The sequence below is a fragment of the Medicago truncatula genome, chromosome 3 (assembly GCF_003473485.1).
Source record: "Medicago truncatula cultivar Jemalong A17 chromosome 3, MtrunA17r5.0-ANR, whole genome shotgun sequence".
Lineage (NCBI taxonomy): Eukaryota > Viridiplantae > Streptophyta > Magnoliopsida > Fabales > Fabaceae > Medicago > Medicago truncatula.
In genome coordinates, this window is record NC_053044.1 from 53,521,708 (window position 1) to 53,546,723 (window position 25,016).

Below are 25,016 nucleotides of genomic sequence, written 5' to 3' on the forward strand. Positions count from 1 at the left end.
TCCCAAAAATCATTGACATACAGTTTAAAGAAATTTATATCATTAGACAACCAAAAAAAATGCTAAATAAATGTCTAATTACAAGAAGTTGCTTTGACCGCAAATTAGGCAGAAGCTGCATTGCACCCATAGCAACTGGCAAAGCATCGTCTGTATCCCGTAATGATGAAAGAAAACGTGAAGCTTCAGCTGGTCCTCCACCATTAAGAGGGTCTGCTGTTAAAAGTTTCACAAGCTGTCGCCCTTGCAACTCTCTCCGTAAATCAATTGACAATCCAGCACTTTCTGCCACTTCTAGCGCAGCAGAAACAGCACTTTTTCCAGCTAATCTAAGCGCCAGCCCCTCTGGATCTTCCTTGCACTCTGCTTCAACCTGAAATGCAATGATTTTTTATCAAGTTTCCATAAGAAAGGAAAATCGAGAAAGCCATCATTTACAGAAAAGTTTAGTTAAGCTCATATACACAGACAATATAAACTTCTGGAGAAAAAATGAATCTGGCATAGCTTTTATGCATTAAAAGTGAAGCAGTTAAAGGACAAGATCACAACCTCTTGCCAGCTCGTATGGTGATCATCTGCACTCAGTATGTGACTGTACCTCTGCAAAGCTTGTTTCATTTGCAAAACCTAAGCATTACAATGAATAATGCCAGTTAAGATTAAAAATAGTATGGGAACCGGTACAAGCACTTGTACCATTAGTCCATGACATACTAAGTAGAAATACTAAAAATTATATTTCTAAAACATTTAAACAAGGGTACAGGCATGAGAGTGTAGTAAGGAGAAATATAATGCCAAAAACAATAAAGTAGTAAATCAAAAGTTTTTAATCCCACGTTTCACGAACTCCCTAAATATATACGTAGTATGCAAAAATACATTAATAGATCACATGATTTGAAGGAATGGACAATTAGTTTGTTTCATTTAGAAAAAAAACTTGATCTTTTGCATAGATTCCTATACTTAAGGCTTGAGCAATATATAGCAATGATAAATCTAGGGTTTTGGACCCCATTTTTTCTTTTATGGGATGCGGAGGCCACCAATTTTTTTTTTTGTTATTTAAGTTTAACAAGAAAAATAATTAGAATCCCAAGTTATATATGAAATCTTACATGTGGGTTACATGTACACACACATACATTTTGGAAAAAATAAAAATTAAAACAAAATAGTTTAAATAAAAATATAATATTTTTCTTTAAAATATCTATGATTGGCTTTCAAAAGAACTAGCATCAAATTTTGTATTGGGCCTAATAACAGTTGAGTCGGCCCTGGGCATTTATTAGAGAAATTTGAAGAATAAAAGGGAGGGTGTGTGCCAAAGCATATCCAGCAAGTTATATTGGATACATAATATGTGAACATATCTATTAAAGAAAATATCTATTATAACAATACAGTATTAAAAAGAAAAATAACTGTAACTTCCGCACCTCTTCCCTAGTATAATCATTCTGAGGTAGATGGCAGCTGCACATTGTGAGAACGTCCAAAGCAGCATCTAGTTCCCATGTGTGAACATATCTATTATGAAATTAAGAAAATTAGAAGTGATATCACAGGTTGAAACAAATACTGGACAACACAATTTAATAATGATCATAAACTCCTAATTATAAGCATGAAATAAAACTAAGCGATATAAGCATGAAATAAAACTAAGTTATGAGGTGGATGCCCAGGAATGGTTCTGTATCTCATAACATACCCGGGAGTGAATCATCTTATTTAGAAATTTGACATTACCTTGTTATGTTAGTTTCTTCCATAAAGATTCACTTTAGGAAGAGTCTTACCTATTCAATATAAATCATGAAGAATAATCCCATTATACATACATATGATCAAGTGATTTACTCACCTTAGGGCAAGTCTAGCAGCCAGCTGCTTGTCCTTCAACCTTAAGCAATACTGCCAGCTATTGCTCCATATATTATGCCCTCCATGTCCTTGACGCTGTGCAGAATTTGAATGGATCTCTTCTGCACGTTCAATAACCAGTTGAAGAAGCTGGTCAGAGGCCCCATTACGTAGAAAACGGTCAGAGAGTGCAAGAGCATCCATTAGCTTTCCTTCACCAATTAGTCTGTAGCAAAAGAAAAACATTGTCACATGTACATTGCTAAAGAAATAATACTTGTAATTATTGAAGGCCCTTAAACTAAAACTATTGAACAAAAAAATGCAAGAATATTCAGAAACTTGGTACAGGAAATGGTTGTGATTAAGAAAGTATGGGCTTTTTCTATTATTCCCCATTGTCTATTTCAAGTAACACCACATTTTAAAAAAAGGTTTGACAATGACAATCTGATTTGAAGTTGACAAAACTGAATCAGGAATAAGTCAATGTTTAAACAATGCAAAGTCCAGATTTCCTTGAATGAAGCTAAATTACAATAACCATGAACAACTAATAGGGTATCATCTTGTTTGTTTTGATTGCACCAAGTCTGCAACATTCTAATGCAAATGCAATGAAACTCAACAAGGGAAGAAAAAACCTTTAACTATTTAAAAAAGATAATATTCTCCCTCCCCTATATATATTTTTTTTAAAAGTAAGTAAATAACAAGGGAAAAAACTATTGTTTGAACAAATATTAACTATAATACCGTTCCACTGCCTTCTGATATGGTTCTTCATTATCCCAATCAAAAGAAAGGAAAATGGTTGTGTCAAGTTGAGAAGCTTCAGATTTTGAGGAGTTGTGCCAGAAGTCTGCAGCTTCAACCCCTTGGCTATTTAGGTCTGTCAGAGCTCCAGGAATTGTACTGCTATTAATGTCATCAGCATCCGACTCTGTCTCCGTGTCATGTTCACGAACTCTCTTAACAGAAGATCTTGCTTCAAGGTTGCCATCATCCGCTGTTTGATTAGCAGTTACAGCAAATTCTGAAACTCGGTGAAGGTTTGTTTGCATTTGTATCCATCTGTTCAAAGTTGGGAACCTGCACATCAGGAAAAAAAACATTGAACAAATTAATGAATAATACACAAATAAAGTATGCAACCCCTGTGGCTTGTAAGTGAATTTATAAAGGAAAGGACAAGAAGCAACAAGAAATGTGGCAAAAAATATTAACATAATTCAATCCTGTTCAATCACATAGAATACACACAGCTCCCCAGCCACCGAAAAAAAGGCAATGCTAACAAGAAATGTATGGTAAAGTCACTTGCCTTACACTCCGTTTGGAAGTACCAAAACCCCAGAAAGGGCATGTTAGCTGAAGGCCTTAGAATATTCCCTTATAACAAATGCACAAATATGAATGGGAGAAAAATTTGTATTTATTTTCACATGTATATATAACATAACCTCCGTGTGTAAAACACATCTTCTCTCATATATGCTGTTTGCAGGCTCATTTTTCTCTTTCTTAACATGGTACGCAAAGCCTAATGAGAAGAAACCATAACCATTACTAACTCGGTGCACTCATATGATCCTTGCTTTCTTTGGGTGTCATAGTCCCACATCGGATGAGATATGGCATGAACATAAGTTTAGAAGTGGGGGGTGTTAAATAGTCCCGTATTGGATGAGATAAGTCTGAGCAAAAGTTTATAAGTGGGGGCAATTCTCACCTTACAAGCTGGTTTTGTAGGGTTGAGTTGGGCTTGACCAGAATTCTAAGAATATCGTTGTTTTCCCTCCTGCTCGATTCATGCTTTTACGGGACTTGTCTACTATGACTATTGAGTAACACAGATTCTTTCATGGTTTATCTTTTTCAACAAAATCAAACAAGTGTGTGTTATGTTTCAAAGGGGAGAATGTTATAATGGATGTGTGGTTATACAAAACAAGATTGGGAAAAATCCAATCATCAAAATAAAATTGTGGTAGCTACATTAATGTCGAATGATTGTAGAGTCTCGTCTTAAATGGTTCGTGTTGGAAATTTCGCCTTCATTGTGGTCCACCCTAGCCACCTAATTGCAGCATTTGGGTATCCTTCATTGCAGCCTCCTACACCTTCAATGTATTGGGTGTGAAGGAGTAGAATTAGGTCCCCGGTGCCTAGAGATATGGCCTGTGCAGTGCACATAAAGTTTGGGCGGTACCTTACAATCAAGTTTTGTGGTTGAGTTAGGTCCAACCCAAATTCTAAGAGTTTGGGCATGTGTGGAGAAGTCCCGTATGAGTACCAACCAATTAGGAGGGTTGGGAAAATGGAGGATAGTCAATTAGAGATAGAGAGTCAGAAAGCCAAACAATTAAAACAGGTTTAGGGCTAAATGGTCAATCTTTAAATTTAATATATAATAGATCTTTATAAAACAAGGTATACATAAGAAAATACATGTTGATGAAAAATCAATGAACGAAATATAGATGTTAACAGTATCGAAACAAATGGAAGTTTTATTTTAATGATCGAGTATCCTAAGCTGAGATGCCAACTGTTGTAGCAAACTGACAGTTGTCCACACTCAACAGCTTGCAAAGCAAGATAGTACAGTTTTTTATTTTTGAATGGCAAAGATATATATATATATATATATATATATATATATATATATAAACGTTAAACGAAATAAAGAGTGATAAGTATCAAAATCAAACAGAACACATCAAACTGAGTACCAGAGGTGCCCTAAACACAACAAAAACAAAAGACACCAACACCCACAAATAGTTAAACTAAGCTAGATACATTTACTAATATGTCTAAGCTATATTCTCTAACAGAAACTGACAACCAATTCACACAAATAGGGTACGCTACCTTTCAGATTGATCAAGAGCAAACTCATAAAACAAACGATCAGCATCCGGAGTCTGCAGTAATCCATCACTCAAGGAGCTTGAAATTGATGAGCTACTGCTGTCGTACAGTATACAACTCCCGAATACACAGGCCAAGACAGCCCTCGCTGGGGATATTTTTGCCAAATGTTTCACCACATCTAACTCAAGAGGATATAATGAGACTCCAGGTGTTGCTGAAGACCGGCAATAGCAATTAGGCTTTGCATCTTTAGATGAAGGAGAAAGTACTTTATTTTCAGAGCTGCTCTTAGGGAACGATGGAACAACCGGAATGCATGCCCATCCATGGCCAGATCGTGGAGTATAAACTGGAGGCACACATGCAGAAATCACCTCATGCACAAAATCAGCACACATAATTTCAGCTATCTTCACTGCTGCATCAGTACTGCCTCTTTCAAAAACAAGACGGGTCAAAAGCTGCGAGATAAAACAGTAAAACATGGTTAAAGGAAAGCAAGACATGCTCATCATATGAAAATATTAAATTTTCATAAATATTTCTATTTGGCTACATAAAAGGAGACTTAGTGGCTAAGGCTCCGGCGTTGCTGTGTTGGAGAAGAGTCAAATGTTTGCAGCCTGAAACTCATTAATAGAAGTAATCCAAGTCTCACATTAACTAGATATGATGCCTACATAGGACTTACAAAGCTTAGGTGATCCCCACCTTACAAATTGATTTTGTGGGGGTGAGTTGCGCACAAATACATATTAAAGTATATCCTAGAATCATCATTGGGCCACTCTTATTATCCAACACCAGGCTCAATGGTTATGGGATGAGAGGTTACTGAGAAAAACCCAAATCCCCTCTTGGTTAGATATAAGGCCTAAATAGAGCTTATAAAACTTCAGCAATCCTCATCTTACAGTTCGGTGTTGTGTGGCTATGAATGGAAGGGTATTTCAGCAAGTAGGATCAATGACCCCCAAATCTCAAGGAAGCAACCTTGTCTCCTATATTTTATTAAAATAAATATATAAAAGAATAAATAAGTTGCCTTTTAAAGATGGCAGACTTTGTTAACTGTGAGTATATTGTGATGGTTGCACAAATAAGTTAAGCATGAGTATTGTTATTGTTGAGTATAGTATAAGAAACATATGCTTTTCACTTTTATTAAAATATGATCACATTGATACTTCCCTCAAATTTTAAAAAAATCATGTTTGATTGCAGTGTGGAGGGGTAAAAATGATATATGAATAACTTCTGATAATAAAAATAGATCCACGGTTGTGCAATAGCAACAGGCTTAAGTACTCATAAACATGCTGGTAGTTGCATCTAAAATCAAACACTGTCAAATAATTCAAATATTTTAAAAAACTTACATCTTTAGGCCACTCATAAACGACTGAGAAAAAGTTGAAATCATGAGTAGTATCAGTCCCATCAACTATGTCACCAATTGCAGCAACATGAAGAATGAATTGTGATAAATATGTCATAGGTTTGGAACTCAAGGGAGAAAATATTCTCTTCCCAGAGTCTTTAATGTCAAAACCAGAAGACTGCGGGCCAGTTTCTCCTCCAACTGAACTTAAAGGTATTGGTTTAACAACTCTTAAACCAAGCCCAAGTGCAATGTCCTTGTCACTGTTGGAGATAAAACTCCTCTCAGAATAAAATCCTTCACCTCTAGTAGCATTTGGTTCAGTTTCTTCATCAGTAACAGCTCTTGCAAGGTTATGCAGCTTACCTGATTTTCGAATAAAAATGTGTTATAACCAATGAAGTCATGCCTGATGGATACAGATTTCAACTAACTAGATTTTACAAGATAACAAAAGTAATAAAATGCCAATAATTATAAGTACCACTCAGAAACTGCCGCTTGCCCACATGAGCATCTTCAATCATCTGATGTAGCAAAGCCAGAGCACGCTCTCTCTGCTCCTGCCGGTGCGACTCTTTTGATGATGTGATGACAATTTCCCCGGATAGGATTGCCTGCAGCGTCGGAGGTTTGTCCTGGAGGAGTAAATCATATGAACATCATTACCAATATCGCAGCCTTCTACAAAATTTGCATGTAAGTTTTTTGTGGTATGGCATTTGTATGTGCTCTAGTAAGACCACCAAAGTAAAGAATATTGGTATCTCCGTAAAAAATAAAAGAAAAGGGAAAAATCACAATAAAAACAAAATTGGAAATCTCCCAAATACACTTGGTACAGCCTGATTTACCAAATTTAAAAATAAGGGGAAGGAGAAAACAATATGCAAAGTATTATTTCTGCACAGCTAAGTGTGCGATCATGTTTGCCCCAAGGTATGGAGCAACTTCTTTTGCTTAAGGTTAGAAGCTTTGCAATTCTTGTCTTTGATTTTAACATATTAGATTTAGTAATGTGTTTCATTCTTCAAATATCTTGAACAAAAAGAAAATGGTATTACATCACCCTTGAGCAGGGTTCCACAATCTTTGTGTGTTTTCATCGTATTTTATTTTGATATGATAAGAAAGGCAAAGCATATTTTTAGCCGTGTGATAACTGCGATGTTTTTCTGTGTATTTGTGTAGAGCAAAACACTGGTAGTCCTTTGGTTTATTTGACTAGAGCAGAACACTGACAGTTCTGTTCAAAAATGTTTATCCTTACACTATTAATGTTTATTCTTGACAAAAAAAGCAGAGGGGTTGGAAAGCTCTTTTGTATCGATGCCTTTTCACTTTACACCACCTTTATTACGGAGAATGCCTTAACTTGGAAGAAGCACGAGTTGCAACACCACTATATAGTGCTTTTCCGAGCAAGATAGCATTGAACTCTAAATTAGTTGCTCAGCAAAGATATGATAACATGTCAAATAATCACATCAATTGAAAGCATGAGCTGTTAAATAAGGCCCAGAAAAGTATTCTATATCAACATATGGAACCAACTTAATGGGAAATAACAGACGATGGCATAGTAATATTGTTGGATTATGCCAATGCTCAAAATCATAAAAGGAAATTAATTCTTTCATAGGGTATACTGGAACTGATTTTCTTGAAAAGGATTCTTATAAATAATATTCAAGCCCTCACCTGCTCCAAGAACTCCTGTAAGCACTTGAGAAGACGCCGTGACACAGAGATGACTCCCACTTCAAGGATCTGATCCCAATAAGTAGAGCCGGCTTTGGGAGATCCTCCTGGATATATCTCAGATAACATAATTTGGGCCTACAAATTGAATAAACCACTATCTAGTCATGAGGACAAACCTTTTAAGAACAAAGGACTAGAGATCAAACCTATATTGAATAGCATTCCACAAAAATAAAAATATGCTTAAATGGATGACATTCTTGGTGAACAAGGAATGTAAGAACAAATCTTAGTTCCTAAATTATATCATAAATGACAGTTTAATTCTTTGTTCTACTATCAAATCTCTCCTTTGTCTGTTTTCTTGAAACTTAAAGAAAATATTGGTTTCACTCTATTAATGTTAACAATATACTAACGAGAAATATGAAATAAGAATGAACAATAAAATAGATTCTGCAACTAGCAAACAAGTTTTCTATAAACCTATAATTTGTAAAACCAACAATGTTAAAATGAAGTCTTTAAATAGGTGTATTATGACAGTATCTTTTACGGCAACTTGATTTCTAATGTAATTCGGATGTTTAACTGAACCCCCAAAGTTAGCCCAAGGGGTGAAGATTTCCCAATAACTACTTTAATCACTGGGAGATTTCAACACACTTCGCATCCAGGAATGGACATCTAGTGTGTGAACAAATGCAGGTGGCCAAATAACATATTTAGGATAGGCTCCTGCACCATATTAGAATGCAGGCTAGAAGGAACACAACTCAAAAAGTTAGCTCAAAGGATGAAAAACGCTCTAGCCTTATAGGAACTATTTTGGCTACATCGCTTGTCAATTTGGGATCTCAACAATTTCATTGTGTCTTCTTATATGGATTATGAAGCTTTGGAATATTGATTTCTTTGATAAGCTTGCTTTCAACGCCCTCTTGTTTCAAACTGAGTGGAAAGTTCCTAACCATCCCCAGTTTGGAAATTGAGATCTACGCGGACAAGTCTCTCATTTGGATTGTGGTACTCGCAGGGTTTAGTATGAATAGCAAGTTGAATATTTGAAAATTATAAAATATTGTTTCCCTTATGTCAGCATCATGTGTGGCTCCAGCTTTGAAATGGCTGCTCATTTGTTTTTACACAACTAAGCAGGTCACCCAACAAAGGTTTTTGGAGTTTTTCATTAAGCATGGGATTCCTGTTAAATCTGAACGGTTAGTTATTCAGTTTCAAAACCTTTTAAAGGATTAAGGAGGCCAGAGATTCGTGTGACTGATTAACTCATACCGTTATTAGGTGTATTTAGCAGAACTGCAGAGTATAGTGCCGGTATGTTCAAGATTACGGTTCTGAGGCCCTGCTACGAAATTGGATTGGTTTTTCTGGTCTTTGTCTCTTTATAGGCATCTTAATCGCAAGGTATTAGAGAGAAAATTGAAAACTAAAAGATTAGCTCTCCTAATAGCTAAACAGGCAAGTATAAGCCGAAGAATGGTATTCATACGTCTCTCTAACATTTGCCCCCAAACTGCTATTGTTATTATGAGCTTCTTTTCCAGATGTGCTTTGTTTATTGTCTTTGAAAAGGAAAAAATATTAAACTACTTTTATTGTGTTGTTTTTTCCCCCTTCCCTCTCCATAGTCTAATTTGTTTTGTGTGGATAAGGGATCAGCTGACTGGAATCTATTCAAGAAATTATTAAAGCACCTGATTCAGCAGTTGCTGAGACATCCCTGCAGACTTTGCAGAAGTTGCAGCGACATCAATGCAAAGAAGAATCTGGCAAGAAATGCACATTCTCAGAACCAGATATACACAAAGCATTCTATTCCTCGTCAGTTGAAATGACAAAGTCTAAATTGCTTTCTTAATATTTTAGCCACTTACTGTAGACAAGGGTCCCAACTGGGAGCGTAAAGAGGAAAAATCTAGATCTTGGACACGGGACACCACATCATCTACCTGCATTTACAAAATTAGTACCATTCATGACAAGCAATATGAAATATTCAAGAACATGATAAAAAGGAATTCATACAGAAGTTGCAACCATGACAATTCAACTCGGTGTTCAATACTGATAAAGAAGAAAGGTATATTTGTCACGAACATAAGGATCTGGTAATTTGAAAATGATAACAGCATCTACATACCCTAAGTATATAGTGCAAAACCCACAAGAATCACACTCATTGAATTGCCCTATAAATCAAGAAAAAGAAGGAAGAGGATGGAGGTAGCAAGACAACCATTTAAGTTTTTAACAACCTAAAGAATAAAATTTGGCCTCCTCTCTTTCACCTTAAGTGTGTTGTGTGCAAAATCTATTTTTGAAAAATGAAATGACACAATACTTAATTGTGTTACAGCCACCTGTTCTGGAACGATCTCCTTGCTATCTTTTAAGCACAGCATGTACCCCCTACCATGGGGCAAATTATGTTGGCTCATTACCAAGGTTTTGGCAAAATCAATGAGGCCACAATTCACTGGCAATTAAATATAATTTTTTGCAAAATTAATAACTTGGTTCCGCACACATATGGCAATAATGCAAGATGACAGGAAAAATATGTCAAAGGCACAAGTTCAACAGGTCAGAGAAATTCCAACCAAATAAAAGTACATACAGATGATTTTTTGCAGGCACTGTCTACCCATTCAGCTAACTCAAGGGTTGCTTTGTCTTCGGCAGATAATGAAAACCGATGAACTGCTTCTTCTCCTATATCAAACTTTGCTTTCTGCATGCAACTGCAGAAGGGGGAAAAAACATTTCAGATTTTTTGCGATGAATAAACATTTAACACATTTAAGAACATATAAGGAGGGAACAAAATTTCCCTATGACAGATGAAACAACAAAATAAAGGAAACTTATAATAGACCATTAGTCCAAAGAGTTCTCTAATACTCGGGAAATTCACTGGAGAATAACCAAAGACCATGAAATGAAAATATAACAAAGAGCACAAAAATACAAGCTGCACTCACAGGTTGAGTAGCTTGGAGGGAGCTGCACGTAACACAGTCAATGCCTCTTTCCATCTCCATTGGCGTTCAGACAATGGAAGAAGATGCTGCAAAATTGACAAGCGCCATTCCCATTCTTCAATGAAACGCGTTGAGATTGACATTCGCCACTCGAGGGCCTGTCTGCTGGTCGTCCTTACATCACCATCTAGTGTGTTTTCTAATTCAACCACAGATGATGGAATGTTTTGACGTAATGTGTCAAGTAACAAACTAGTGAAAGATATAACCATTTTATTTCCCCCTTCATTTCTAGCTGAAGAATTATTTCCCGAAGAAGATGCATTGGCTAACGTAGAATCACTCTCTTGTGATCCACAATGCATCGAGTTAGCAGAGATATTATCCATATGCAGCAGTGAAATTATGACATCCACCATAAAAATCTGCATCATTGAAAAATCAGGGTTCAATGGGAAAAGTATCATAACTCGAAAAAGAAGTTTTAGAGTCTTTGAACAATTGGTGCAAAAACTTATAATATTAAAATATAAAGATACATTTAAGTATCATAGGAAATACCAAAACAATGCCACGTGGACCATTTTTTATGGTATGTACCATACCACATAGACACTACTTGGTAATATTAACAACAACATACCGCTGGTATATGACATTGAATTCTACATAAACTTTTCCCAAATTCATTTTGTGAAAATCAACAAAAAGATCCAAATACAACATAAAATTATTTGAATTCAAATAAATTAAGGTGATAATGGAGAAACAAAAGCAATGAGAAAATTATCCAAATACAGGTAGGCAACAAGTAGCACTTGCCACTGGTCAAACGTTAATCTAAATTAGTGCAATAAATTATAAAATTGATTGGACAGTGTTAGAACTAGAGAATTCAGAAAGTTAAAGAGAAAACTGAAATTGTATTGATGTTTCAATGAATTACATTGTGAGTAGGGTGTAGTTATAGCTGAGTTAGTTAGTTAGTTAGTTAGTTACAAGGCTCTAACAAACTCTAACTAACTCAGAAGCTTCTAGAGAAGGCTTCACTAAGACTACAGCTAGTTGTCTTTTGAGACTCCTCTAACTGAGAGAAACGAGTAAAGTTAGAACATGCGTGGACTGAGGATAAGATTATGAGAAAACTAGCTGTCACCTACATCACGAAAAAATAGATTTAGATATGGTATATTATTATATTATTATTAACAACTGAAAAAGGAAATTATTACAGTTTTGAAGTTTGAACAATTGATACCAACACTTAAAATATACAATTTGAAGAAATACAAATGATAAAAGAGAATGCAAAACATTTAAAAAGATGCCACATTGACCACTTTTTATAATGTGTACGATACTGTATAGATGCTACTTGAAAATTTTCACAACTTCCAGTCGAAGATACACGGTATATTGCAACCTACATGAGTTATTTTCTTGCATTTGTTTTGTGAAGATCAATTAAGAGAAGGATCCAAATAGAATATATTTTTTAAATTTTAAATAAATGAAAGTAATATTGGAGAGGAAGAAAGAAAAGCAATTAACAAAAAATCCAAATAAAACATGCAGAACTTGTCACCGGACATATGTTTCAACTTTCGTCCATGTCAGGTAAAAAACGATAAAAATAATTTATTATAGAATCTTTGAACAATTGATGCCAACGCTTAAAATATAACAACTTAAAAAAATACAAAATATCACAGAAAATGCACTTTCACAACTGCTAGTCACTGATCCATATACAGCATATTTTTCAATTTTAAATAAATGAAAGCATTTGACAAAATATCCAAATACAACACATCGCACTTGTCACTGGTCAGATGTTTCATACGGATGGGAAAAAATTGTTTAAGAAGATGGTTAGAGAGAAAATAATGAATTAGATGTCTGGACTGAGGAGTATAAGATTACAAGAAAGTTCTGATAGACCAACAACATGAAGAAAACTGCTTCTTCCTTGCAATGATTAACATTCTGAGAAGGAAGAAACTGGACAAAAAAATTATAGAATCATTGAAAATAAAATAACCTTGCGTGGAAGATTACTAATAGCATCCAAATGGCTCCGCAAATCCTTCAGATGAACTAGTGGCACATTTTGACGAGTTTCTGTTTCATCAGACATACTCTTTTCCATTGCTCCTAAAGCAAGAACACTTGATTCTAGAGCATAACGCATATGTAAAAGTTCTACATCTTGCTTCCTATGACAAATCAAGGAAAATCAGCAACAAAACAAAAGGCTCAATGAGTTAAATAGACGTCACAGTAACTATGATACATTAAGCATTTGAGCATTTCATGTCACGAAAGTCTCGCTATACAATTGTGGCTTTCATCCAATCAAGCGCCATCAGATTACATGTTCATATATGCAAAAAATTCTTGACACAGCTGAGAATAATCCAATGGCAAATCAAATAGTGTAGAAAGGAGAAGAGGTGTGTGGCTAGCATTACTATTAAATAGTATATATCAACATAATGTAATACAAGTTAATTAATAAGATGCCTGTTCACTCCATAGTTGACAAAATTAACATTTATGTAAATATCCCCATCTCAAACAACTAAATATCATTTTTATCAAAAATAAAAATATCCTATTTACTATTTTAGCTCGACTTCTACACACAAAAAAAAAACATTTTAGATGCTGACAGGAGCAACCAATAATTAATTACACTAATGAAAGAACGAGAATAGATTACAGAGTGAACATATGCAAATGGCACTTGCAATCATGCTGTATTCATGATTCATTCTTTTGCCATTTTTAGTTGTTTTGGACTTTAATGGGTATACTGTTCTCCGTCATTGTATTTTCCTCCTTGGCTCGTAACAAAATTAATTTTATATCGAAATAAATAAATGGAACATCTAGGAATCACAGTATGTTTACAGAATACAAGTACAATATACACACGTTAAGACAGAATTAAAAAAAAAAAAAATAGATTAATTACTTTTTCAGTAGTGGTTGAGCGAATGCTGTTTCCAAATATGAAAAATTAGTATCAAGAATACCTTGTAATTTTCTCAGAAACAATAGACCTCAAAATGAAGTGTGCCTGTCATCTTATACACTAACTAATTAACAAACCCAGTAAAACCAGTCACTTAGGGTTCCTATCTGTCCTAAGAAAACGACAACACTTCTGATCATTACTTTTTTTCGGTGAAAGCTGCTGAACATTACTGAAAGAGAAAGGAGAATCATAAGCATACCTCTTCCAGGCTTCCAGAGTCGAAGCAATTGGTTGCATAGTGATCAATTCTATGGCTTCCCGGAATTTTATGCCAGGGACAACATCAAACAGTACCTACAGAAGATTCTCAAGTCATGACAAGACAACAGAAGATGGTGCTATCATATTTAACATCCAAACTTAAAGTACAATGAATCTCTATTGAATTTCGTAAACTATAGGATTTAGATCTTTCATAGGAAGTGTTTTTGAGAGAGTTTCTTGAATTCTGTTTCTGGTTGAATGAATTAGAGCTAGCGAAGATTTCTATTCAGCTGCCAAAACTGTTATGTATTCAGTTCAGATTCGGACAGTTACATAGCAGTTACATGTTAACTAACTAGATACAAACTAAGTAACTAACTAAAGGTTAGTTGGGCTAATTCCATTTCTATCCTTTGTCAATCTCAAATGAATTATTACAGATTTCATTGAAATTTAAAAAATCATAGATTATCAACTTGTGATATATTTTCCTTTGAAAAATAAAGACTGCAATTTGTGGTGACTACGGATAATTTAAGAAGTGAAGGTAGATGCCCTTCATGATTTTACACATCAACAAACATATTATTTTGTAGTCAAATCTGTTTTCATCAAAGATATACCCACTGTATGTGGAATGTCTTAAAATAACTTGCATTGCATAGTTACATGATAGCATCAAAGGATGTTACCAAAATAAAGGAGAATCTTACCAATTAAGATCATAACATCACTGTCTACAGATTATAATACATCTATCTTCTAAATAAAAATAAAAGCAGCCCAACAGCTGCTGCGCTACATATCATTATGTATCACAGGATACAAAAAACATAAAGTTCGAATATTCATGTGCATCCTATAAAGGAGGATCGTCTTTAGTGAGAAGATGCAAAAAATTACATATATTTTAAGTCAATCACATCAATAATTATTGATATGGAATTATAACCCTTCCAAAGATAGGAGTGAATTCCAAGCACACCAACTACAATGTCGTACATTTGAAATAAAGTATTACCCGAATAGGAGTTTGGACAGAAAGACGTTCCAACACAAAGTTCTCAACAAAATGATCAGAATTGGCATCTTCATCGCTAAATGCCACTTGTTCTTTTCCAGGGCGCACTAATGACAATTTCGAATTCCATGACTGGCCAGAATTCACACAAGCAACAAAAGAGGCAAGATCGAGCTGATAGCATAAAGTATCACATAGATGCTCCACACATGACATCTGCCAGAATATCAAATCAAATTTTGAGTGAAGTTCCACCTATTCATCCTTTTACTTTTACTACCCACAAATCACATTTGAAACAACGAAAGACGAAAAATACCTCATCTGATTTATTACCATAAAGAGAAGATTCTTCAAGCCGAATTACTTGTGACTTACTTGTCCAGAGAAGTTGCATTAATTTTCTCCTGGCTGCTATTTTACCGGCTAATAAATCCCAACCCATGGCAGCTACTAAAGGCTGGAGTTGTGGAAACAATTGGAGGACCTGCAACAAACAAGTACGGAAGTTTTATTTTTTAAAGTACATCTGTGTAGGGACTATGGACTAGGGAGAGTTAAATTGACAGGATGTAATAATTGATACAGTAACAAATATTTATTCATAAGCGTACAAAAATTGGCACATACACTGCTAGCTTCTTCCAGGTGCTCTCTTTTCACAGCAGACAGGGCAGTATCCATGATACATTCAAGAACATGTACTCCAGAAACACGAGCATAATGATACATCTCTGTCTTGCATGATCTGATTACCTCATTCAGTGATAATATCTTATCATCCAAGTTCGTACCAGGCTTCGGTTGTGCCAGATAGTTTTGAAGACGTACAAGAGGACGCGGAGTAAAATTTTCAGTTTGAACTCTATCCACTTCTATCTCTTCAGACAAAACTTCGTCATGAATGCTCTAAATAGAAACGTTGATATTTGATATAGTTAAACAAAACAAAATTTCCTTTTACGTAAAATGGTCAAGGAAAAAACTATATATGATGTAGAGTTTAAACTTGTTATTCATCTAACAACTATTAGAAATGATTTTAAATAAAGGAAAATAATAACACCGAGACAAAATGACCAACCTAAATTGATATGGGTTGAGTTATAGTGAAACCATTTTCTCTGAGTTGATTAAATGTGGGGAAAAGGTGGGAGACGCAGGAAATGCATTACTAGTTTTTTTTCTTGTAAAAACCTTACTGATCAGAAGCCGGAATGCTTTAACAGATAAACAAAATGATTCTTGAAAGACAAAATAAGCATTCCCAAAAATTTCTGCTCGCTTGAAAAATGGTTTTGTATGCTTTCTTTAAAATAAGATGTCTCTGAATCATTAGTCTTAGAAATCATGGTTGGGCCTAACACAACCCCCACAAAACCGGCTTGTGAGGTGAGGATTTCCCCCACTTATAAACACATTGTCGGGCCATCACTTATCCGATGTGAGGCTCTTTAACAATTAGTTTCTTAAAACTCATATTATTTTTTGTGTTGCTTTCTCTAGCATCCCATTTGAAGTGATGTCTTGCTAATTGCTATGCAAACATTATATGTGATTATTCTACTTTGGGATTTCCTGAATGTTAGTTACTTTACATCCAATAAGTTAAGGAAATAAAACACTTGTTATGAGAATTGGAGTTGTATTGGAGTCCAACATTGGCAAGGTTCCTGGGTCGTTGGATGTACATAAGTGTTTGGGGCACCCTCATCTTATGAGCTAGCTTTTGAGAGTGAGATCCAATTCCATTTAACATCGTATTAGATCCAGGTTAAGGATGACAATGTGGAATTGGTCCAGTACCTGTGCTAGGCGTAACGGTGGGATTGAAGTTGTATTGGAGTCTTGCATTCCCAAGGTTCCTGGGTTTTTGGGTGTATTTATGTGTTTAGACACCCTCATCTTATGAGCTAGCTTTTGAGAGTGGGATTCAAATCTATTTAACAATAAAAAAGAAATCCGGCAGCAACGCATGCACCGATTAAATATGATAATTCCTAAAGGATTCACAAGATGGTTTGAAACTCCGGAGACATTTCTTGGTAGGAAAAACAAGTGGAATCACATACAAACTTGTATTTTAGCAGTATTTCTTGTGAACTCGTGCAATCTCGCTCAAAATTGCGAGTTAGAGCCTGATTCAGCAGCTCTCTGATGAAACATGTAACGATGCATGCAGTGATGGAAGTATGCTACTGAATGAAGGCTCTGGAAGATGGTAGTCAAACTCACATATTGACTTGGATATCTTTGCTGTGTCAAAATTGCCACTCAAACTCGTTGGTGATGTTGATGTTTCTAGGTGGTAAAATCATTTGGACTCATGCAAACTCACTCAAAATTATAGTTAGAACATGATTTTTCAAGTCTATTAAACCTAGCACAGCTTCCCTGCCAAACGGAGCTGACTTCTCATAAAATCCGGTCCTTCCAACAAAAACTCTCCCTCCCTTCTGGAAATCCTCTAGCAACACTTCGTTTAAAGAATACTCAATGGCTGGTGAGCATCCCGCGCTACAAACACATCCTTACATTGCTCCGTTAGATGGTATCCCCCCTCAACATTCTAGCACAAACCTACTGCTTTGTGCTGTCAACTCGAAACAAGCCAATCCCAGCTCTGTTACTAAACTAATTTTACTGTGTCTGTGTAACAGTGCATACTGTACTCTTTTGTTATTGTTGTGTATGCCTATCAATTTTGGGCTGCCGTGACTTTGTGGAGGGAAAGTCGCCGTGACTTTCTCTCTATCTCTCTCTTATATTACTCTCTCTCATCTTAACTACTATTTCTCCTTCATCTTTCTCTCTCATTAAACACCCTAAAATACACTAAAGTCCCCATAACTTTCCCTCCCTAAAGTCACCTAATCCCAATCCATCAATTTTATGTGTCGAACCCACTTGTTATGTGCTTTGTCCATTCATCATTTTCTCAGTCTTAAAGTTCTGAACATTTTGTCCATTCAAGACCATTAATTTTGAAGATCTTGAACATTTAGCTACTTTAGGAAAACATTTTCTATTTCTATTTCCTAAAATTTGTATTAATTTTACTTGTTAACAAGGAGAAAGGAGACTCTTGATGTGAACAATTGCCTTGAATTTCCAGAAACAATGAAAATGTCAAGAGATATTTTCATTATTTCTTGAAGTGCGTCATTCTAGCTAGCATTTTATCTTCTCTCTGTCGTAGTAATTCACTTATTAACTAGAAATAAATATAATACAAATTTTAGACAATGAAAGTTCGAAGAGTTTTCACAAAGTAAACGGGTCCTTAGCTTGCTTTAGATGGTTTCACCTTACGGAAATATGATTTAGTCATCGGTGCAAGAATAGGATTTGTACTGTCACATTTAATTATTGTGCCTTGCTTTTGTTAGGGAACTGCCATGGTTTTTTATTATTGAATTTTACTTTGGGTAAACTGTTCAATGTTAGAAGTTGATTTTACAAGTCTAGACCACATAAGCACCAAAAGTTTACATAACACTTGTATTTGATAGCATTTAATGATCGTAGGAAGAATTATAAATGAATAAACCTTTGGCAGAAAGGAGGGACTATATACCTGCATCATTTGAACAATATCTCTGCACTTTGATGAAAGAGCTTCACTGTAAATCTTTAGAATTTGGTTACGCATGATAAGCCAAGATTCCCCAAAATCCTCACTTCTTGATATAACGGCCTTCAAGAGATCTTTCAAAACTATGCTACAAAAGAATTAGGATCATGCAGGTATGAACTACTAGGATTGTAAAAATATTTCAAGAAAAAAAAAAATCACAAAATTAAGAAATGATAAGAAAGTTCCATAACTGCTCCTTCTATAACAGATAAAGAAATATTACATGATTTATCATATGTTTGAACTTGCAGGTAGCACAGATACCAATGGTATCATGACAAAAATAAAGGAAACAAAAAATACATGAATCTTGTGCTCAGGCAATGAAATCTTTCAATGTGTCCTCTAATTTGGAGAATAAGGTCTGGAATCTAGATTATTGATTCTTAACGGTGCTACTCAATACTGTTTTACATTAATTCAAAAGAAAAATGTTCAAAGAAATTGGTAGCCTAACAGTTTTCTGAGTATTAAAGGAGTAGTATAGCTAGTCTTAGTGCAGGCTCATGAGAGCTTGCCATAGGTCCTCTCTATCCTATCACGGTATCCCCTACCTGTAACTAACTGCTTCAGACAGTTAGAGTGCTGTAACAAAATGACATACTGGTGTCAGTCATCTTAGCAGTAGTAATCTGCTACTGCAGGTCTAGCTAAATGTCTATAAATAGACATTCTAGGGATTGTAATCTATTCATTCAATCATATCAACATTATTCAGTTAGTTTTCTAACTAACTCCTAGAGAGAATCTATGATAATTCATGTCGAGTTTACACAATCTTAACACTGAGCCATGTTGCCCTACTGTTTTCTCTTCCTTTTGTCTTTTTGGTATTACTTCTTATCCTCCACTCCTCCTAAATGTACATTAAACGTTTTCAACTTTTCATTCTATTACCTACCATACAACAACCAAGCTTTTATTCCCACTCAGTCACATAAGATTAAACGGCATCACATCACCATGCCATGTATAAAGTTCACATTTAGATCATTTACCAATACCTCTACGCTGACTATTGGACTGCCTCCTATCAGACTGACACTCCTGCGTTTATGGGGTCTTTTCCACGCATACTAAAACAATATAAGACTAGAACCTGCCATATTTTCTACAATGATGGCTGCCTCGTTTTTCTATCTGGCAATGCATTCCTAAGTTAAACTTGTCTTGTGTAATACTGCAAAAACTCATGCAGCATAATATTCTCATCTCTGCAACATTGGCTTACTTTCATTCTATTTTAAAATCATCTTTAATTTAAGCAGTGATACTTCTGAGATAAGGGGCAACACTAGTCCATAGCACTGAACATAGACCCAAATAAGAATGAGTTAAGAAATTTATAATATCCTTGCTAATGAAATTCCATAGTTGAAATAAAATCTAGAAACAAAAACTTTATAGGTTTCCATAATAGATTTAAAGCATCACGAAGGCTCGTTAAAACATTGTAAGTCTCTATGCATGTTAAAACTCCATTCATTCAATATATTGGATGCTAAAAGGGAGACCAAAATTCTACATTCAAGAATCAAAATACTCATAATTCCCTTGGTAAATGGTGCATTGACATGGAAACAAATCATCAGGGACAACTCGCTAGTTACTAAAAACAACCCTCTCAACAACATCACAAGTTACTTCAATTTGAATGGGGGAATTAAAAAGGCACATACCGGTATTCAGATTGATCGAGTCCATAATCAAAATGGACAAAACGTATATGAGAAATTGCCCCTTCAACATCACCACCTTCAAGACTCTCCCTAATAGCATTCAAATGAACAACCTGAGCCATCTTCTGTATCCCAAAAAGCACCTTAACATCAACATCCTCCTTCAAATCATCATCACCATCCTTAACATTAACCTCTAAACCATTATCCTCAAGATCACACCGTCTAATCTGCTTCTCTATATTCTCACTCAGTGCTTCAAAAACATCAGCACAGTGCAAAACCAATTTCCTCAAACTCATCAACTCAATTTCTTCAATCAAAATCACACTGATTTCAATTTCGTTTTCAATTTCACCATTTTCATCAACTCTCAACCTCTTAAAACCTAACTCCAAAACCCTATCCAAAACTCTTGTACATAATTTCACCTCGTCATCATCATTTTCCTCCTTCTCCGACACAAAATCAATCAAATGCTGAACAAGAACAAGAAACTCCGCCCGTAAACGGAGCGATTCGGAATCAAAATTCCAAACGGAGGAAGCGTCATCCAATTGAAGCAATTCGAGAGTGGATAGATAGGTGAGAAGAGCGGGAGAAGAACAAGATGAAGACCAAGCGATGTTAGGGAATTGAGCGGATCTAGCAACGATAGATTGAAGAATATGGCGAGTTAGGTCACGGTTTCGCGTTCGGAGAGCGAGAAGAACGCCGCGTAAGGGTTCGAATTGAGCAAGATGAAGATGATTCGCGACGAGGCGACAGAGGGTTTCGGTTTCTTTCCCCATTGTCGCATCGCGGTGATGCTGCTGCTGCATCAAAATGAGAGATTGTGCTTGTTGTTTCTTTCAATTCGAGAATGAAATGAAATGATTGCGCGGAAAGTGTTTGTTAAATGGAGTCCAAAATGAATGAACACTGTCTTCGGCGTGAGAAGCCAGGTGTAGACGTAGTGATGATAATGGTGACAACAAAATACTGTAAATTCTCTCCAAAAAAAAAAATACAGTAAATAAATTTTAATTGCAATCTCTTCCCTGATTTACTCTAAATACGATTTTAGTACTTTAATTTTATTTTATTTTGCAATTTTACTCCCTTCGTTTTTTAAATTTCTGAAATTATGTCCCCGAGTACCATTTAAGTACTTTCATTTTTTTAATTTTACTCTCTCCGTTTTAAGATGAGCGTCGCTTTAACCCATTGCACATATATTAAGGAATGGGATAAAGTACTCAAATATCATGGCAACTTTACCAAATTATCATAATCAACTATTGGTTTGTTTTTCATTAAAGAAAAATTAATACTTTGAAAGTAGTGTAACATAGTATTAATTGAAGGGTACAATTGAAAAGAAAAAGTTACTATTGCATTGGAAACTAAAAGTGACGTTCATTTTAAAACAATTTTTTTTTGCTAAAACGACACTCATTTTGAAACGGAAGGAGTATAATTTTACTCACTTTGTTTATAAAATATATTTAATGTCAGCTCAAACAAAATAAAAACAAAAATGTTAAGTCAGACTCGCTGACTAACTGGTGTACAAACTTACTCCTTCGTTTGTATGTGTGTTATTTTGTTGGTTAAGTAATCTATTGGTTAAGAATGACAAAAAAAGACTAACCTGCCTCGTCCTGCGTCCGCACCGCAGATAACTCGTCTAGAAAGAGGCAGAGCGGGGCAGGCAACCTAGAGATGTAGGGTTGAAAAAATCAATACGCTCTGTTTCATCGGGGACTGACAGGTTGGCGGATTGACCCGTCAATGTTTTTTTTTTATAAAATAAATATTAATTAAAAACTTCACATAAATGATGTAATATATAAATTTAAGGAAAACTAAATATATAACTATTGACTCCACTAAAAATATGAAAATAATCATTCAAACGTTAAATTATATCATCTAAAAATCTATAATAAATCAATAAGATATTGAAAATAAAAACTATGTGAGTTATCAATTGACCAATTGTTAAAAATATGAGGCTAAAATCATGAAACAAAAATTATAAAATTAATATAATTTTTTCCCCAGTATATGTAGAAGAAAATTGGAAAATTGATTGTGACTTGTAAATAAAAAGAAGTGAAAAAGAGAGTTTATTTTTAGCATATCAACCCAACCCACCTCACCCATCAGTGCCCCGCTTTTTAGCTGGTTAGGCTGCTTGTGGCAGGTTCAGAATCTCAACTCACCACGCTAAAAAAGACGGGTTAAACGGGCCAAACCGACGGGTCCAACCCATTTTGTCATCCCTACTATTGGTTAGAGCTCGCACATTTTAAATGTGGAAAAGTGGGGTGTCCGATTCAAATAAACTCTCAACCCCTGCATATATTATGCATTGTCCCTGTCAACTTAGCTAAGTTTACGGAAACTATTTTTTAATGACTTTTGTCATTTATTCTACGTACAAAAATTAAAATTGATGGTGTGAAATATTTAAAGGTGAATATGGTATTTTTGCTGAAAAATTTGGCCATGTGGCAATATATATCTCATTGGTTTGAGTGATCAAATAGTGAAAAATGAGAGAAACATGTTTTGGGGAGGCACCATACTCGTTGAGGATTTTATATGCTTGTATATATAGGGTGAAAAATGTACACTAATATACAATAATCGAAATGATAAAATCTTGAAAACTCGTGATTGTTTTCAAAATATCAACATTAATCAAGTGTTTGTGTTAAATACTAGTGTATTTATCCGGTGTTACCCAAGTTAGACATATATTTAAGGGTTACCAAAATTTGGTATAAATGGTATTCGCAAATAAAATTCACTACGGACCAGTATGGAGCGAATATCTTAAGAGTGCCCACGAATATAGTAGGATAAAACATATTTTAAGTATCCGTAAAGTAATAAATGCATATACATATGAAATTAACTGAATTTAGTGAGGTTATTAACACATGTAGGCAGTGACAAATATACATATAGTAGAATGGAGGCAACTACCCCCACTACTATTTCTGTAGTATCTGTTAAGTATTTGATATTTTAATAATTTATCCCTCTTAAAATAATATATTGCCCCCATTATATGGAAATTTATACCATAAAAAATATTTTATCTCATGAATTTTATAAAATCAAATGTGTAAATGCATTTGAGATGAAAATTTGAATGATTTCTACCGTACTTTTTAAATATAGACACTTAAACAATAATTTTAATTTATCAATGTTAATGAGTCTTTAATTTTTCTAATATATAATATGATAGTGTTTAGAATCTCAAGTATTTTGTTCAATGACAACGATACTATTATTTTATCACTTTTGCGTTGCTTAAAATTTTCTATAAATATTTATCATATAAAGTCTTGTTCCATTAAAAATCTCAAAGCATGATACAAACCTTATGGCATAATACATTGTTTGTACTAGTGTTGGTCTAATCTGGTGCGATTTTGGAAATGATGGTTTTGTACTAGTGTTGTTTGAGTCTACAGTTTTGGGTTACATGGTTGAATTTATTAGTATATAGTGTATTGGTCTTATGTATTTATGTTGGCAAGTTTGGTTTGATGGGAGTAATTGTTAGCCTATTGCAAGAGGTGCTCTAGACGTTTGGTAGAATTTAAAGTTGTTATTCTTGTTGCATTCTTATTGGTTCTGTTTTTTTTATCTTTTGGGGGTGGGGAGTATGTAATCAAACATTGTTCTCTGATGTATCTTTGTGCTTGGTTAAGAGTGTTTGATAAAAAAAATTAGCCTTTTAAAAAAGGGTTATGTTAGAAGTCATCCATGAAGGTGTCTTTTAGCAATCCACACCTTAAGGTGTGATTTCCACTTTTTAGTTATAATTTTGCTAAAAAACACTTTCATAAAAATTAGTTGGTGTCTTTCACCAAATGTTAATAGAATAACTTGCTAAAAGACACCTTCATAAAAGGTGTCTTCTAGCAAAACCCTTTAAAAAAACACTTACTCTTGATGATGCATTAACAAAAGTTCAAAATTTCAAATAAAAATGTTATACACTATCAAACACGCATTATTGTCGTTGACATTCAGGTGGTCTCAAATTCAGTACTTGAATAAAATTAAAGGATAGAAATGAATCAATTTTTCTTAGGCCATATATGATTTATCATTTCATCTCCACTAATCCTCCAAACCTAGCAAGCAGGGGTATTTTTAGGGCCCAGTTAGCATGGGCACTTGCCCGGGCTCAATCAATATTTTCTTTGTATCGCTACAGGAATTTTGACTTATAATAACAGCCAAAATCCGTCAATATAGGGCAAATTTTCGTAGGTAAATATGTACGTCATTGCCAAATGACTGTCACTACATGTTTTTCACATTTACCTACGGGTAGGTAATTATAAGGAGACCATTTTAAAGTGTTATGTTTCATCTATCTTATTCCAAGTTGTACTTTTATTAGCAAAATGACGAACCTCTTTTATTTTGATTTATGACTATTTATATATTATGTCGCAAGTGAATTTGCGATAAAAAGTTTGCTCAGACTCGATAAAATTCCTAGCTCCGCTACTGCTAGCAAGGTAGTAGTACAACACATGTGTTGGACCGAGTTTGATGATTATATATCACAGATCACAG

General features: G+C 34.8%; 1 protein-coding gene across 4 annotated transcripts in view; it reads right to left on the reverse strand.

The window, feature by feature from the left end:
• The window catches only part of LOC11431983 (protein DDB_G0276689), a 36,599-nt gene extending 15,220 nt beyond the window's left edge, over positions 1-21,379 (reverse strand). The window contains exons 1-20 of one of the 4 annotated variants that reach the window (XM_024779288.2): positions 20,424-21,375; positions 18,685-18,829; positions 15,738-16,016; positions 15,427-15,594; positions 15,108-15,323; positions 14,082-14,176; positions 12,884-13,058; positions 10,843-11,267; positions 10,479-10,602; positions 9,736-9,810; positions 9,556-9,627; positions 7,838-7,975; positions 6,621-6,774; positions 6,135-6,502; positions 4,753-5,216; positions 2,632-2,967; positions 1,877-2,101; positions 1,449-1,539; positions 553-630; positions 83-373 (exon numbers count right to left, since the gene is read on the reverse strand). In XM_024779288.2, coding sequence (XP_024635056.1) covers positions 83-373; positions 553-630; positions 1,449-1,539; positions 1,877-2,101; positions 2,632-2,967; positions 4,753-5,216; positions 6,135-6,502; positions 6,621-6,774; positions 7,838-7,975; positions 9,556-9,627; positions 9,736-9,810; positions 10,479-10,602; positions 10,843-11,267; positions 12,884-13,058; positions 14,082-14,176; positions 15,108-15,323; positions 15,427-15,594; positions 15,738-16,016; positions 18,685-18,829; positions 20,424-21,244 — 4,740 coding nt within the window. In that variant the 5' untranslated portion in view covers positions 21,245-21,375. Of the gene's footprint in view, positions 1-82; positions 374-552; positions 631-1,448; positions 1,540-1,876; positions 2,102-2,631; positions 2,968-4,752; positions 5,217-6,134; positions 6,503-6,620; positions 6,775-7,837; positions 7,976-9,555; positions 9,628-9,735; positions 9,811-10,478; positions 10,603-10,842; positions 11,268-12,883; positions 13,059-14,081; positions 14,177-15,107; positions 15,324-15,426; positions 15,595-15,737; positions 16,017-18,684; positions 18,830-20,423 lie in introns of those variants that run through there. The other 3 variants (XM_039831928.1, XM_039831927.1, XM_039831926.1) reach the window with 3 other exon arrangements.
• Between the last annotated feature and the right edge of the window lie 3,637 nt (positions 21,380-25,016).